Source organism: Lycorma delicatula, chromosome 11 (assembly GCF_047948215.1).
Source record: "Lycorma delicatula isolate Av1 chromosome 11, ASM4794821v1, whole genome shotgun sequence".
In the NCBI taxonomy this organism is placed as follows: Eukaryota; Metazoa; Arthropoda; class Insecta; order Hemiptera; family Fulgoridae; genus Lycorma; species Lycorma delicatula.
The window spans coordinates 42300275-42319564 of NC_134465.1; the positions used below are offsets into that span (position 1 = coordinate 42300275).

At 30.1% G+C, this 19290-nt stretch overlaps 1 protein-coding gene across 3 annotated transcripts in view; it reads right to left on the reverse strand.

Moving 5' to 3' along the window:
• LOC142332584 (uncharacterized) overlaps positions 1 to 19290 on the reverse strand; it is a 209363-nt gene that overhangs the window by 126067 nt on the left and 64006 nt on the right. Inside the window, exons 4-5 of one of the 3 annotated variants that reach the window (XM_075379096.1) lie at positions 17864 to 18043; positions 10649 to 10903 (exon numbers count right to left, since the gene is read on the reverse strand). In XM_075379096.1, the coding sequence (XP_075235211.1) occupies positions 10649 to 10903; positions 17864 to 18043 (435 nt within the window). Of the gene's footprint in view, positions 1 to 10648; positions 10904 to 14100; positions 15854 to 17863; positions 18044 to 19290 lie in introns of those variants that run through there. The other 2 variants (XM_075379098.1, XM_075379097.1) reach the window with 2 other exon arrangements.

Here is a 19290-nt window from a genome sequence, read left to right on the forward strand (position 1 = left end):
ATAAGACACTGTAAGGATGAAACAAGCACTTTGAAAAAAGTTAAAATTGGCAGGCAAGATATGCAAAGACTGCTTTAAAAGTAGCATGGAAAAACCTTTCTGAGTGATGGCACAACATTAACAAACCCAAGTTAGCAGCCTGAGTTAATACCAGCAACGTAAAATAATACCATTGACACTTTTCAATGATATTATCATTTGTCAATGTTATTCATGTCATCAGTCCCTTAGCAAAGTTCAGTAAGACAGGTATTAATGAGTCATTAGCACTCTCAAGATATTAATGAAAAAATTGTTAAATGTACACACATAATATAAAGACCCAGAGATTAATATCATAATTATAGAAGATCCGACTGATGACACAATACATAAAACAACCCTAAAAATCTACCAAGTTTAAACATAGTAAAATATTACATTAACATGTTCACTGGTAAGCATGTTATTGATTACACAAAAAACTTTGAATCCTGAACAAGATAAATACTACAACCTATCCTGATGGGATATTCTCCTTTCTATCTCTTTACCATATACTTGATCCCATCTTCCATTTTTGGTTATTGTTCACTACAATGTTATTTTTTCTCTTGCTGAGTTCTCAGAACCCAAGGCTCTGCAGCCAGTACCACTGTGGTGTCTGGTAAGGGACATACTCAATCCTATGTTCCAGCCTGTTTGTCACCTAAAAGCCTAATAATTGACATGCCTATCTGATAATGTAAGGTTCTTAATTCCTTGCCCCCCCACCAAAAAAAATAATGAACTGTTACCATAAATTTATTTAATAGCAATAGTAAACTCGCTTTCCTTGCATGTATTATCAATAGTAAGAAACATCTACCAGTGAGCACAGGGAGATTTTTTACTTATCTAGATTGTTTATTTTTAAAGTTTTCTGGCATACTATTTCTTCAATTATTTTTATAGCCTTTACAGCATATGTACTTTTTCATATATTTATAACGTAATTTTTTTCTAATTATATATTTATGGTCTAAATTTATTTTTTATTTTATTTTTTTACTAAATTTAATTACAAAAAAAATAATAAATATTTAAAATAAAGGGTTTAGCATAGACGAAGGATGTTCAATAATTAAAGAAACAAATGTAGAGAAAAAAAAGCTTGTTCAATGACAATGAAACTTTTTTGAGGGTCAAGTTGGCAACCTTGGGAACACATTAAATCAGCTATTCATTCACAATTAATCTAAACATTTTTTGTTGATTTCAGAATGTCAGCTCCGCTTGGAACATGTACACCAAAAGAGCAATCAGAATGAGCAATGTACATCAGAAGCAAAGATTTTTGCTTCCAGGTGTGAAAACCAATGGAAATTTACTGAAGAATGCTGAAACAGTAAGGTGAAATGTGTTTAAACCGCAACATGTTTAAGTGGGTGGAACAACAGTTTAATTCAGGCAGAACAAGTGTGACTGATCTCCATGGCTCTGCAGGACTAGTTGAAGTTTCGACTACTGTGCTGCAAAATCACATAAATTATCTTATTCGCGAAGACAGGCAAGTAAAAATTTCCCAAATCGCTAGTTTGTGTAAAACTAGTGTTGAAAACACACATTCAATCATTCATGACAAGCTGAATTATCGCAAAACGTGTTCAAGATGGGTTCTAACACAGTCGATTAGAGCCCATAAAGACACCCGGATTCGCATTTATTTTGAGCACAAAGAACAGTTTAAAGCACAAGGTAATAACTTTCTAGATCATATAATAACCTGTGATGAAATGTGGATATACAATTTCGAACCCGAATCTGAACGGCAAGGTATTGAGTACAAACATCCAGATTCACCCACCAAAACAAATTCAAACCTCACACGTCTGCCAGTAAAGTGATGCTGACAGTCTTCTGGGACTCGCAAGGTCCAATTTTTCATGACTTTTGGAAGAACATACTGTGAACAGCGAATACTATTCTACGCTCAAACAAAAAGCAAGACCGGCGATAAGGCAAAACATCATGGCGCTCTCTCAAAAGGTATGATTCTCTTGCACGACTATGCATGTGCCCCCACATCACTCAGGGAACAGGAGAAACACTCTAGAAGTTCGGCTGGAAGGTGTTGTCACTTATGGTCCAGACCTCGCCCCATCCAATTTTCATTTGTTCAGCCCTGCTCAGACTTTTTATGCGACAACAACGAAGCAATCAAAAACACAATACATGAATGGTTCAAACAGCAAGGTTCAGAGCTTCTGATTCCTGCAGCACTTCTATGCTGCAGGAATCAGAAGCTCACAGAACTGCGGGACAAGTGTCTAACTGTTGCCGGAGACTATGTTGAAAAGTAGTGCTAGTTTCATTGTCAATGAATAAATAATTTTTTTTCTCTACATCAATTTGTTTTGTTAATTACTGACGTCCCCTCCTATTAAATTTGAATGACAGATTCAGATTATTCCTTGGTAATGTAGCAAGTGAAAAATGAAGACTTCTGAGGTTTAAAAAATATTGTACGTTAACCACATTAAATAAATTTTTTTTTTACACATATAATTTACAGTACACTAGTTAATTCAAGTGAATTTGATTTACCTTTACAGTGGATTAAGACAATGATGCAATGTCAAAAATTTCCAAATAAAACATACAAACTTTTTAAAAATGTTATATAAATTAGTTGAAAGATAAACAGATATTTAAAAATGTACTCGTTTTTTGAGTGTAATAAACAGTAACATAAAAAACAAAAACACAAACTTATGGAGATAACTGTTATTCATAAAGAAACTAATTTAACTGATAAGGATTTTACTTTAGTAACAACTTTTCATCACTCCGTTTCACTATATCAACAATAGATTCATATAAAAAAAAATACGGTGTTTATTTAATCAATGAATAAATTAAAGTCAGCTATTCAGGATGTAAAATGTGGTTAAAATTAATCCAAACCGATTGCAGTTATTAACATGAAAAAAAATCAATTTTATCAAACCAGACAAAAGAATTATGATGAACAAAGCAGACAGTGTCAGGTGTAAATGATTTTATAGCGTTAAATTGGCTGTGAATGTGGAGTATGTATGTTGTATCCTCACAGCTCATAAGCACTTTATAGAATGTTGCAGTCTTACAAAACATTTTCTCTTTTTAATAAGTATGAAAGAATAGTGTTATACATCTCTTAATAAAATTGTTGGGTAAAGGCTGCAAGGCACATCATATGCGTGAGGGTGGAAGGGTACATACACATATTAATAACCTGTTTGCATCAGGTTTTTTTTGTTGATTTGTCTACACTGAAAAATTAATGTAATTCATTGTAAGATGGAAATGAATGCAATATTTAAGTGAAATATTCTTCAATTACAGCAATTATTACATAAAAGAAAAATAATTAAAGCCCCTAAAAATATTTTACACAATACATTTTTTAAATTTTAATTCAAGCTGATTATTAACCATACAAAGCTTTCTTTTTTTTACATCTATACAAAATAATTATGATTTTAAGAACTTTTATTTCACAGATTCTGTATTACTGAAACAAGTGTGAAATATGAAACTGTTTAAAAACAGCAATGCTTGGTTCACTGCAAAAAGTAGTGGCCTTTCAAGAGGTTTTGGGTGAGGTTATAAAATTTCGCTCAGTAAATTCCTAGCTTTTTACAAGACTGTTTTGTTGAATCACTTCTCATGTTTTGAGACCAAACCATGATACGCATAAAATCTAATTTTTAAAACATTCATTAATTTTTAATACAAAGCAATTAGATGGATCAAATTTAAAGTAACACCAGTAAAATCTGAATAATTTATCTTGAAAAGTAAATAGTATGAGGGATGTCTGTTCCTCATTATCTACTGCATCAGATTCACACAAGAATTAATTTCAAATTCATCATAAGTTTATTACATACTTATACAATTAATCCACTTATGCTTATTTAATACATTTAATTTCACAGAAATTTTTGCTTCACAAGAATATATTTTTATAAAATTTTAGTTTAAAAAACTTATATAATGGACTAATGATGAATATGAAAATAATTCCTGTGTGAATTTGATTCGCAGATGAGGAAAAAATATCATCCCTTCAACTATTTACTTTTCACTATATTCATTACCATTTGTATTGGCATTTCACCCCTCCACCAGCCATCTTGCCTTGTGTCCTTCACTATGACCAAACTCTACCACTCCACATGATCGTATGTACAAATTGCTGCAAAAAGTGCACTGTGCAGTGTATGTGTCTTTATAACTGTGATTGTAGGTGTGTGTGTGTGTGTGTGTGTGTGTGTGTGTGTGTGTGTGGGTGGGGTGTGTGTGTGGGTGGGGTGTGTGTGTGGGTGGGGTGTGTGTGGGGGGTAGGTGTGTGTGTGTGTGTGTGTGTGTGTGTGTGTGTTAAAAATGTATTATCACCCGATTTACAAAGTCAGAATAAAAACATTGTATATAATATTTATTGTTATATTCAGCATTTATAAACTTCCACTGATGTTTTTCATAAGTATATTTTTAATACTCAACAAATTACAGCAGATGCTTGTTGCATTTTTCTCACAACTGTTGACGAATTACTACAGAGGGTAATAAGAGCACTACCAAAAAAAAAAAAAAGCCAATAACAAAAAACAAGTGTAAATTCTTTTTCTTCTCTGAAAATGAAAGCCACGTAATAAACCCGTAACAGACTTGAATAATTTTGATAAGAACATGATCCGTAGAGCTGTCCTTGAATTCTATGACCAAGGAGAGTATTCTACAAAGATCACATTCCTTGGAACAGTAAAAAATTATTTGTTCAACACTTTCTTTTTCAAAATTCTTTCAACTTTCTCATATAAGTGTGGCTGTCTCAGCCAAACTTCTGAATACATTAGAACATCCATATATTAATAAATTTTTTTTAAGATGTACCAGAGAATTTGGTTTAATCTATCACTTTTAAGGAAGACTATATTTTTCCCCTAGCAATGCATGTTTATAGGTGAGTAAATTAATAATATATATGTAGCAATATTTGTCATGAATTAAAATTAATTAAAAATAAATGCTTTTTACGACTATGAAATTAAGAAATGGATGCGAAGATTTTATGTGTAGTAATGAAATTGTGACTTCAGAACTAATTGGATTGTAATCTAACAACTAATGTAATCTATTAACAGATTGTATTAAAATATATTTAAAATCATTACATCAGTGCTCTAGAGCACTGACGTGAAGAATTTTTTCACTAACGTGTGTTTCAAAAATAACTATTTGTTACACTACATATATAATTTCACTTAAAAACAGAATGAAAAATGATTTCCACTTCAGATGGGAACATCTGCTGTCTATTACAATATTTTCACTTCATGTAAGCAAGGAGTGTGTGATGTAGGCATGTCTCAGTGTGTGATGTAGGCATTATTTCAGATGTCACTAGTGTGTAAACATCATGAAAAAACATATTTTTTTCAAAATTCAGTCACCTGTGTGCAGTTCTGTTGTGACCCTTTGGGAATTCATATTAAAAAAAAAAAAAAAACGGTTAAGAAAAAACAAATAACCTTACGGCAAACTCTTAAAGAACACTTTTTTCCAAATTTAAATTTAGTTCCTGGAAAGTTTTGTGTTTTCACAGTATTTTTCCAAAAATGTAAAATTTTGAAAAGTGATAGATAGCCTCAAAAATGACAATATGCAAGTTCATTTTTCCACCAAGCTGGACCACATGCATCATTTTAAACGTTTCAACAAGACTAAGTGCGGGGTACCAATCGCAAAATACTGACAAAATTGATACACTTCAACTACAGCGACAGGTTATTCTCACACAATTTCAAGAGAATTATCAGAAGAGGTATCACAACTGTTAGTTAACCACACTAAATAATAAATTTTCATTGCTACAAAAACAGGCTTCATTGAAAGAATTATTAAAATTATGCACAATTTATTTTTTCTTCCGACAGTGTTTACAAATATAAACCAATATGAAAATAAAAAATGAATTCTTGAGAAAAGATTGTAAGCTAGTCATTGAAATCTCAGTTTGGGTAAATTTACAATCATATTTAAATCAAAATTATATTAGGTTACTGGTACTGGTTAAATTATCATTATTACAACCTATCATTAATAATTTTAAAAAAAAACTATTTTAAAAATATTTTTAAATAAAAAAAAATGTAGTGCCAAAAAGACTTTTGAAAATTTAAGCATAAGTCAGGTTTCAGAGATGATTCAATAAATAAATATATATTAATGCACGCGCATGAGTTCACACACACACACACAATCTTTATATTTCTAATTTAAAATCTATAAGAATATCTTATTAAACAATGTGCTCAGTATATTTAAAGTATCATGAAAATGTAAACTTAATGATGCAAGAGTGACAGGCATGTGATTTTATCTAACAACCTACCCAGTATGCACAAATCTCCTATTATGGGACAAAACCATTAAAAGAATTGAAAATTAATAAATTATCTGCATATTGTGTAACAGACTTAAATAATGGAAAACATTACTATCAGTGAATGAATACTGTGAAAAGAGAATTTATCAAATTTCCCTCTAAAACCAATGAGAGTTTATCGATTGCAATTAGGCAACATCAAATGAAATCTGTTTTTTTTTTTATCCAAGAGAAAAGTATTATCTTTTCTCAGTTTTATGTTGGGGCTTGCAATGAAGAATCTATAAAGACCTAGTCTGTACAGTACTGCATTACATTTGGGTGGTTAAGACTTAAAAATCTCACACCAGTAAGTTAGATTTAAAGGAAAGCAATTGTCCTATTATTTGCACAATGTTTCCTGCAGTTCAAATTTACGTCATATCTTTCAAATGCCCCCAAACTTTCTCATAGTTAAAGGATGTCCTGCCCGCATTATTCTTGCAATGAAATGTTTCACTTTACATTTCTTGATCTTATGCCATAATACAACATAAATTTTATAAACTAAAAAAACTGAGGATCAAAATTAATTCAAGATAATGGAATCACAGACTTTTAAGCCTGTGTTATTTAGAAAGTAATATTCTAATTTAAATTAATATTCTGACAACTTAAATTTAAACTTAAAAAAGAACTATTAATACTTATGCAGATACAGACTGCATCAAACATACACAAGTATTATAATTTAGAAAGTACACATCTGTGCAAGTGTTTTTAGAAGTTGTTACAATTTCATATGCAAATAAAGGTAATATAATTGCATATTAAATATGTAATTACACCTCATGAAATTATAATAACTTATTTTTCCACACGTAAATTAAAATGCTAATTTTTTTAGTTACAAAAAAAAAACCCAGGAAGAAAGTAAACTACACAAGCTTTGGAAACTAAATTTGTTAGAAGCATAACATACAAGACAAAGAGGGAGGGATTGTATAGCGATGGAAAAGAGCTATCATAAACATAGAAAGTGTATTACTCACCAAGGAGACCAAGACTCAAGATGTTTTGATATGGAAGAAATGAGTTAAGAAAAAACAGCATTGAAAATATTTAATTGTAATATAAACAGGAATAGACAGAGGAAAATAAGGGAAAGGTAGCTAGAGAAAATCAGAGGATATTATAAACAACAATGTTAAAAGGCAAACATTCTTATAGGGGGGGGGGGGGGGGGATGGAAATCTCTATGAACTAATGCCTGACCCAGAATATCAATTAAGAGGAATAAGATATCCTCCACAAAGATGAGTACTAACATTCAAAGTCACAGATCATGTTTTCTCAATTATGGACTTTTTAAATAGGATGCCATCTTTTCGGTTCATAAAACTTTTTATTTTTTAACAGATAATTTCAATAATGTTGATTGTAATTAAACCAGTTCAAATAAAATGTTTGACATTTAGAAAAAAATTTTACCTAAGGTTTAAAAATATACTTTTAAACGGTTTTTGTTCGTAGTGTAAAGAAAAATGTTTTACTATTTACAGAAGTTGAAACAGCTTGAAAGAGGAGCATGTGGGAAAAACGTTACAGAAACCGCTATTTTAATTATTTCAATTTGCAGGTTCTGATTTCTCAAATATATAATCGCTATTTAAGCTGCGGGTTCTGATTTCTCGAATATATAATCGCTATTTAAGCTGAAAGGGCAGTCGGTTGGTTGCAAAGACAAAATAATAGTTTATTGCAACTGAGATATCAAAGGTTATTGATTCTAAGATATCAAAGGATATCTCAGAACTATTCCCCAGCTGTTCTTATTTAAGAGCAAATTAATATGATTCTCCTTCGCTTAGTTATTTATTTAAATATAAAAATAACCAAATACACTGAATTAAACAAAAACATCAATTTAAAAACAAAAACAATCCCTTCATAAATACACATAAAAACATATACTAAATAATACAAAAAAATCCACTTACCACAGAGCACCATTCTGAGAGCGATAATCAGTTTTTTCTCATGTTAATCATTTTTTCACAATCTTCTAGGTAGCAGAGTTCAACATGAATTTAAATCTGATCTGATCTGAAGTCATGTCGAATAGTATAGATGTATACCAATTTAAAAAGACATACCATTTTAAAAAGAAAGGAGGAAAGAAACCCAGTAGAGGCAAAAAGGCGTATGTACACACTTCCGTGAAAAAAAGTCATGAAGGAAAAATCTTGACTTCTGAAGGGATTTATATTGCTAATAGTAAAATTGCTAAATATAGAAAAATTAAAGATTATAATTTTTTTAAATTTATAAACTCAATAATAATAAAATGGATAAAATTTTTTACGCAACACCTATGGACTTGCAAAATATGGTAATCACACCTCAAAATCTAAACTAGGTTGAAAATCAGATATAATGGAAGGTAAAAAAAAAAAATCAGAATACTGAAGACCAACCTCTAAATTTTCCATTGAATGTCTAAAAATCAAAAGTTTTCCGTACACATACTTACCAACTTTAATAATAAAAAAATTCATAGTTTTTAACTCTTCATAAGATTTTATAATAAATTATAATTAATTTCATATATAAATAAAAACCAAATGATAATACGCAAATTAAAAGCTAGACTATATAATTTACTAACAGTAAATTACATTTACCATTTTACCATTTTAAGACATCTAACTAGATGATAAATAATAAATAAAAAGAGTTCATTTTTACAGTAAATATAAAAAGTAATTATAATTAAATAAATCATTGTATTTCTCTACAGTTTAAGTAATTAAAATTTATTATTACTGCAGGGGCCCTTATTACAGGCAAACTGCAATATATCATGATTCCCACTTTGTATGCAAATACAGACTTTTGAGCAAAATAATATAGAAAGAAGGAACAACCAATACTTTAACCTGGGAAAAATGTAATGAAAATGTTAGTTGACAAATTTTTGATGTTGACAAACCCCAATTGTTGACACACCAGAGCATTTTGTTGATGCTCATTCAAAAAAGAATCAACAGAAAACATACTTAGGACGACAAACTTAATTGATTTTCATGCTGAGCAATTATATTCAAAATTAAATAAATATTTTTTTTTTTACTACAGCAAAAATCAATGGTATGTCTCTTCTCTAGTCTTTAAAGATTTGCAATTATTTTTCTTGTATACAATCAGGGTAGAATCAATTCACTGTGTTAAACATCCAGTTATTATATGCTTTTTAAACACGTTATCCTGCACAATTTTTTTTCACTGTACAAGAACACAAAAAAAAATTATAAATTTACTTGATTTAAATCAAGTGCATCAATTTCATTTAAAAATTGAAAAATGAAAACAATTTATTCATGATTTTATTTTTATATAAATTAAAATACACAATTATATTAAGATTATATTAGTGTATTTTATTAAATAGAATACACTTTTTTTTTCAATTTTTGATTATGGATTTTCATGAAGTAAAGCCATCATTCATTGATGGTTTCATTTAAACTAATCTGAAATTCTGAAACAGAATACAGATCCTTCTTCAAAAGAAATTTTCATATTTAGAAAAGGTAAATAAATAAATATATAAAAAAGAACCTCACAAATAATAGAATATGAGATCTAATTTAATGAAGGGGAGTACAGATTTTTTTTCGTTTTTTTAAGGCCACTATATTAAACACATTTCTACATGAAGTTCAACATTATACAAAATCTTGCTACAAAAAAAGGTTTATATAGAACATTTATCCCGTAAAAAAAAAACTTCATACTGAATAGTTTTGATAAAAGGCATAACTGAATATTTCCCTCTAGAAACTATTATTTAAGGAAAAACATTGAAAAATGATCTAATTTAGCATGACCTGCTACTAGATTTGTACTATCTTTCTAAACATAAACCAAACTCATTTTCAATAAAATGCTGTAAGAAAAAACCAGTAAAAATCTGACTATGTAAAATTATAAAACTTTCACTGATAGAAGCGACTCTTTCACAGCTACTACCGACCAATTCAGATCGGACACACTCACATGACCAAAAAAATTGATCATTATTATGCCAAATCAATGTGGCAAATGTCGAAGTAGCAAGTGATATTTTGATACATAAAATTACTATAACAAACTTCTTTTTTCATTCTCTTTTATTTTTACCAAATACAATAATAATGTTAATAATAATAGTGTTTTAAAATAGTGCCATGTATCTTTATAATACATAAGTATTCCATAATAAAATATAGTTACAGTTTCAGGTTTCAGATGAATTGTAGTCTTCTCTAACTGTTTTTCCTGTTCTTCAAGTTTCTTCTTTGTCTGTAATAATTCCAGTTCCAATTTTTTCTGTTGTAATTCTAATAATTCTTTCCTTTTTTTCAGAAGATTCTCTCTTAATGCCGCTTCATTCATGCTACCTTCTTCGACTGGTCTAGATGGTGGTGTCGTGCTATTTGAGCTTGATGCAGTATCTACAGTCTGTGAGCCGGGGCCACTAGGTGAACCCTGAAATAGATTCTTTAATTTAATAGGTTTAACTTTATAGAACAAAGTTTAATAATATTAATATACTACATTTACAGTCCTGTATCCATTCACTTTTACTTTGATTGGTTTTGAAGAAAATTCCATTACATCAATAACTCCAACCTCCACTACATCAATAAACCTTCCTCATCACTGTTAATACACACATTTGATTTATCAATGTAGCACAGAATGCATTTTAAGTTTATTAGTTTTAAGATATATTCATAAAATAATTTGGCAAGCTTGTTTTCATCATAGCACATGTCAGTTAGTAAACAACCTCACATGTTTTACGGTCAGTTAAATAGTAATTTTCACACTACACTGCGTATCATTTTATTACATGTTCCACAAACTTATCTAACAATATGTGTATTTTATCTCAAAATATATTGAAAATTTTTTTTCAATTAAGAATTGAAGAGTGGAAGAGAAATAAATTGATTTAAAATTTAAGTAAAATCTATAATTTTTGTAAAGAACTATAACCTTTAATTCATTCACAGGAAAAAATCTTTAATTTTGATTTTACCATTTTTGAATCTCTGATTATTATTTAATTAACAAAAAAATAATTTTCACAGCTGAAAATAAGTAAACTAAACAGTTAAAAAAAACAAAATTCTGTTAAGTTTTCACAAATGTGTTATTTTATCAAAATAATGAAATATATCCTTAGTTTAACTCTGAATGTCAATTTTTTGTTTTTTGGATAACTGAAGTATATCTTAAATACGGCACATTTTATTATACCAGTTAAATCAATGTTTAGAATGGTAAAATAATATTTGTAACATGTTTATCCAAAATATTTTACTCTGGCATTAGAAACAAATTCACTTTCCTTGTATCACAATCAAGTCACTCAATGATGACTACTGATCAACAAAAAATCTGTTTAACAATTGGATAACAGCTATTTTATTAAAGAGAACCCCCCTTTATAACTTTATAATCAGGGAAACAAGTTTTAAGAAAATTTGTGTAGTATTTGAAGAAAAAAATTGAATTTTATATAAGTAAAAATTAATTTATCGTTTTTCATTGTATTTTGTTGAGAAATAATTTTTTTTATTATTATTACATAAAAATATTATTAAAATAAGTTAATAGATTAAACAAGCTAATTAAAAAAAAAAAAATAACACACTGAAATTGTTATGGGAAGATTTATGCAACTCTACTAACAAAACTATTGTAAGCTCACCAAATTAACAGCTAGCTCAATGTAAACTTACAAATTCAATAAGTATTTTTTTTTTTTTTAATTATCATTCCTTGATTTATCAGTTAATTAAATAATACCACCTCAGGTAAAACGTTACCTTTTATCATAACTAAAACATAGTTACAATCAACTGAATTAAAACTGTTCTCATCTAAGCCAACTAATAGCTCAACGCCTGCACATGGGAATATGAAATGTAAATTTTGTAGCATATGAAAAATGCCACGCCTGACCAAGATTTGAACCCAGGCAAGACCTCCAGATCAAAGGCCAAGACGTTACCACTCTGCTACAGATCTAAAATAGTCTATAAATATGTAATCACAGTATTTTCCTAAATAATCAAGTTTTTCATTATTATTATACGAGATGCTGTCCAAAAGTTCGGGGAATTTGAATTTCGTGCGTGAACCATTGCTGGTACGACCTCCCTGCCCCTAGATGTGGCTAACAGTATCTCTTTGTAAATCAGTGTTCCAACAGCTGACGGTGAGAGGGCTGCATTTTTTACTTTTATGCGGTTATGTAACGTTGTGTTTTACTGCTTCGGCGAAGTTCTAAATGGCAGATTTTAAAGAGCAAAGAACCTGCATCAAATTTTGCTTCATGCTTAAAAAAACTGGTGCAGAAACCCATCTCATGCTTGTGGAAGCATTTGGTGACAATGCTATGAGTAAAAGTAACATTTTTTTTGTGGTACAAACGATTCAAAGATGGACGAACGACAGTCAATGACGATGAGCATTCAGCAAGACCATCAACAAGCGCAACACCGGAAAACATCGCAAAAGTGTGAGAGGCTATTGTTGCAGATCATAGATAAACAATCCATAATGTTTGTGCAATCATATGTTTGTAAATCTCATGGGTCCGTGCAACGCATCTTGTCGGACAATATTTGAACATGAGACGCATTGCTGCAAAATTCGTACCGAGGCTGTTGAACAGCGACCAGCAACAAAATCACGTAGCTGTCTGTAGTGAATTGAAAAATTCAGCAGGAGATGACCCTAACTTCGTCTCCAACATCATAACTGGTGATGAGACATGGGTGTATAGGTAGATCCTGAAACTAAAAAGCAGTCGTCGCAGTAGCCAAGTTCACCGGAGACAAAAAAAGCACGCCAAGTTTGCAGCAACGTGAAGTCCATGATGATTGTTTTTTTCAACATCAAAGGCATTATTCATAAGGAATTTGTTCCTCTTGATCCAACTATTAATGGGGGATGTTCTACTGTGAAGTTTTGAAGCAGTTACGTGACAGCATTACGTGCAAACATTCAGATCTGTGGGGTAACAACAGCTGGGTTCTGCACCATGACAACACATCTGCGCACACATCGCTAGCCATTTGGAATTTCTTGGCTTCCAAAAAGACGGTAGTGATTCGCCACACACCCTATTCGCCTGACCTTGCCCCGTGCGACCTTTTTCTTTCCGAAAATAAAATTTCAATTGAGAGGCCGGTCGTTTTAACACAATTGTGGAGATTCAGGAAGAAACGCAAAATGTGCTTCGAACACTTACACCTGCAGACTTCCAGGGATGCATGGAATTCATGGGAAAAGCACTGGGATCACTGTATCAATGCCCAAGGGGATTACTTTGAAGAAGGAGACAGTGGAAATTATAAGTTATGGTAAGCTATTTTATTTTTATGGTAAAATTCCCCAAACTTTTGAGTAGCACCTAGTATATTCCAATAATTCTAAACTGTTTTCAATATTTGTTTTTGTACATTTATGTGTGAGTAAAAAGATGATCAGCAAATTATACATTATAATTATACATTTATGGTAATCACTTCAAAGATTAAAGGTAACGCATTACATTTCATAATACTTAAATCATTAATGATGATCAATGGATTTCTAAAGTACTTATTATATTAGAGCTTGTTATTAATTTAGTGTTTATGGTAATTAAATAAAATAATATCACTTACATGAATTATTTTATTTGTTGTTAAGACTAGTTTCGTTCCTCCTTCTTAAAGAACATCTTCTGTGTCCGAACTACTAGTTTCCTTTGTTGAAGGCTGTTATCCATATTCTTCTATTTATGGTTTCAGTGTCGTAGTTATTTCTGCTATTTCTACTTTACACACTAAATGATATATAATAAATTAACTGCATTACATCTGATAAGAAATTCATATGGCAAAGGAAACCCAATAACGTTACAATTAAAAAACACAACAATAATAGAAATGTATCAAGATACAGCAAATATATACAAACTCAAATAATAAAGACAACACAAAATGAAATCAAAAAAATATGTTAAATAAAATTAAAATTCAGTGAACTAGGAAAATTATTATAAAATCAAAATAGCATAAACTAATAAAAGAAATGTTTGTTGAGAAACAACCATGATTTAATTAATGAAGCGAATACAACAATCTTACAATACCATGTTTCTGAGGTTCGTTCGTAAAATTTTCAAATTTTTTAAATAAAAAATTTTCTGCTTACCTTAAAGCTAATCAGCCCAAAAAAATTACTTTTGTCAAAAATAATCACCTACCCGCCTTTAATAAATATTATCTTCCAATATTTCTTCCATTTTTTTAAACATTTCTGTAAGTCTTTGCTCCATGACACTGTATAATTCAGGTTTTTTTGAATAAATTGAAAATGTGACCTTACAACTTTTTTAATTTTTAATTTTTAACCTTAATTTTTTTAATCTGAGGAATAAAGAGGTCCACCAGTGTTACATCAGGTGGATACAGAACCAATGTTCCCATGCTTTGCCAAAAACTGACAGATTTATTGCTTTTTATACACAAGCACATCCTCTCCATGAAGTTCAACTTCTAAGCGTCAAATAGATTTTTTGAGTGTCATGATGTTTACTTACTTCAGGATAATACTCCTCATTCACTCTAACTTTCTGGAAAAAATCTGTTCAACAACCACCCAAGTCAGAAAAAAGTGTCACCTAACTTTTAACATTTCACCCTGCTTGTCTTGCTTTTTTCAGTTGTGCCTAGTCTTTTGACATTATTGACAACTTCTGTTTCAATATCATATCAATTACACCTGTGTCTCATCTTCAGTATTTTTTCTTATCCTTGTTAGTTCAATTCAGAAGCTCTTGATACTGTTTTTGCTAACAGTGAAAAGGAGAGGTACAAATTTGGCTGCAATGCACGCCATTATCTAAATTTTGAATAATTTCATAGCTCCCTCGTGAACAGTTAAAATGAATTAATTTTATTAGTGTTGGCAGATGGCCAACACTAATTTGAATTATCAGTTGAAGTTTTGGGCATCTTTGAAACATTTCCATCAGCACTCCTACCTTTGTATGAAAGTCTCATCTCCATATGCTGTTTGTTGAATATTACAAATGTTTACTCAAAGGATTTTCACAGTTTAACACATGGATTTCCCATTAATTCTTTGCACATCAACATTCATTTTAAATGAAGTTTTCACTGGGCTGCCACCCAAATTTACCACTAAGTCACAGCATATCAAACATTCTACTGATAATACTGCCATATAATTCAACAAGTTTGAGGATTTTACGAACAAACCTAGTTTATAAATTCACGCACACAGCCCAGAACTCACCAGATATTAAGCAAAATATAAGTAGAAATAGCAGAAATATAATACATTACCGCAACCACAAATAACAGATCATCATTACAACCTCTGACAACGGAAACCAGTTCTCTCAAAAGATGTTCTATGATAACAAGCAGGCTATGATAAAAACAGTCTAACAACAAATCATGGATATCAATCACAGTGAGTGCACAAAAAAGCAAACATGGTAATAATTATATGTACCAATAAAAATATATGAAGTAAGCATTTTTGATGACTTTAAAAAATGTTGTATATATAACTGATTCTGTTTCAACTATCTTCGTTCTTTGTTTTCATTTATTTGTTGGAGTAATAGGGAAAGCCACTTTTTGATTTTCATGAAATTTCAGAGTTTAACTATCAGATGTAACATACAACAATTTAATAAAATTCTTATTTCTGAGTTTCAAAACCCAACAAGTAAAGATGCTAGAGTATACTACTACTTTGTAAATTATAACTTAGTTGTACATTTATTCGATAAAGTTGTAGTAAGAAAAAAAATTATGTAAGAAGTAACTTCCCCTTCCCCTTCAAGAATCTTAGTCCATAGTACGCGATATCCAGTATTCCTGAAAACTGTATGTAAGCTCTAAAAATTTCATGATACCCCTTCTGTGCCTGTGAAACTAAGGAATTTGCAAGTTGTATAAGAAATTATTAAATAGTACAAAATCCGAACAACCAAGACCGCTGGTGATAAATATGGTAATTGGGTAAATCCAAGCCTTCCCTATTCAACATAAAACCTAATCTGAAATCCAGCATTAGTCTTGTTTTATGATTTTTTTAAGAACTGATGAAAATAAATGAAATTTTAAAGACTTAATTGTCAGAAGTATTTTACTTATATATACAAAATATATATATATATATATATATATATGCTGAAAGTTTGTCTATCTGTTCTCACATCATGCATGAACCAACTTACTGCTTGCTTTCAAAATTTAATTATTATCCCAGGGAAGGTTTTACACCACAGACACGAGACCCTTGCCCCCTTGCACAGGTAAGTTGCGAATTAAAAATAGCCAATAAAGAAAAAAAAGATTAATCCTTTTACTTGCATTATATTTCTGACAATTTTTCATTGTCAGAGGTGTGTGTATTTTAGTTACCGAAGTTACTACTGTTCTGTCATTTGTACTTTAGTTTTGTTTTTAAGGTTCTATAAAAACTGAATATACTTTAATTGCTATTTATCAGTATTACTCTCACAACCATGTGGGTGATGAATATTGTGGAGATCAAGGGAGCAGAGCCCACTGGCTAAAAAGGAATGGCAAGCGAAGTGAGATCTGGGGTAATTGTGAGAAAAGTGAAAGATGGGAATGGCAAACAAAGCAAGCTCTATATCTCTAAGGTGGACTCTGTTAATGGCTCCATGGATCACCAGGGCTGACCTGGGATCCAGGAGGCATAGCCCAAACCACCTTTTTTATATTTATGTACGTCTGGGTTGGTTGGTTGGTTGTGTGCATGCGCGCACACTCTTAGAAATAACTACATACTTTATTTCAATAAATTAATTTTTTTTTGCAGTTCACTAAATTTAAACACATTTAGTAGCAAGAAACTTATTGAACTAATTACACAATTTAGAATATAATAGACTAGTCGCAGGAATCTCACAGTCAACATTACTTTCTAAATTAAATTAAGTACATTAAATTACTCTCTTAAGTAAATTAAATTAATCCAGCATAAACAGGTATTACCACAACTTGAAGTAGCTAATTTTTAAATGGTAATTTATCAAAAATAAGAACTTAATTGCAACAATTCTTTGAAGAATATTTTTCTTCTTCTACTGTATATGTTATGTCTAATTAGATTAATATGAGTTTACTGTATGTTTATTATTTTATTTCTTACTTCAATTTTGTAAATTCATTAATTGACAAAAATGCTTAAACTACCCAATTACCGCATTACAGTATCTACTTTCCTCATTTTATAAGCATTACCCCTAATTTATCTAAAAACTGAAACTAATGCATAAACATTCAATCCAATGATGAAGATAATCCAGCAGAGGAATTGTTTTTCTGATAGCATAAATACAACATTTATAACAAAGAAATAAATTTAAATACCTACCACTTGTAAAAACTTAGGATTGAGATGTATTGAAGTACTAGTAGGTGGGGATGCAGAGATAGGCCATGCTGGATCGATGGCATTTACCCTCGCATCCAGCGCATACATTTTCTTGGCTGGAAACATGTTGTTCCAAGTATGTCTCAACTTGAACATCTGCGCTCTTGTCTTTTCATCAACCTGTGAACAAATCATATCAACAACCATTTTTAAATAGTTCAGCTAAAGTTCTTCACACAAATCACCTATATTCACAACCTATACACCAATTTCGATTTTAAATCTATTAAAGAAAAAAATATTTGACCAATTAATTTTATCTCCTACAGCAGTATCAGACTTATTTAGAGAAACATGATTTTTTTCCAATTTTGTTACTGCAAACCAATTCAGCAGCCATTCAGAAAAATCTGTGTAGTGACCAAATGTACAACTGAGTAAAATCTAGACAACAATGATTACGAATATTCTACACAAACACTTCATTTGCAAATATATAATTTATTTACTCTTATTTTGCAACAAATGAAATATACAAAAGGTAATGTTTATGTATACTTATTACCCAATTTTAGCTTCAATATTTTATTAAATAATTCAAATTAAATTAGCTTATTAAAATTCACCTGGTTCAACAATAAACTTGTAATAACAAATGAATGTTTAAATAATTAAAAAAATGTTATTACATCTGATACTGATTAATCATTTTGAAATGTATAATAATTAATGTTTAATTACACAATTAAAATAATGTACCAAAGCAAAATCTAATCTGTAATGCAGGTACCAGTATTAGTACATTCCCAAGTTTTTCAATATAAACTTGAAGCAACAACAATAAAATTAAACAGAATTTTTAATAGCAGAGTTACAAACAAAGAGAGAAAATTAGATTCAGTTATTAAGTCCATGAATTTTATCAGTAGAAACTATGAATTATAAGAATAATCAAACTGAAATCATTACTAAAAGAGAAATTTAATTAAAAATAAATAAAAACCAAAAATCAATATCGATCCAAGTATAAAGATCTAAAAAGTAGTAGATCTACTATACTACACATTAGAGCGATCAGTTTTTATTAAAAATGGTTGCCGTATTTCATATTTTCAACAACCTAAAAATGATTTCATGTATCTAAGTTAATAGAAAATAACCCAAAATCAGTATTTTTTTCTCTATTATCAAGAAATTATTTGGAAAATGAATGGAAATTAAATATGATATCTAATTTTATGATGAGATGAAATTAATGTGAAATATTTATACGGCAAAGGAATGTTAATACTCCTTTTGGTCAGATGATCAAAAGGACATTTTGAAATGATAAAATATTGAAATACCCAGAGAAAGAAGACGTAATAACTTCAAATATCTCAAAGAAAGATTGTAAAACATCATTTTTTAAAGCCACATGGTTCCAG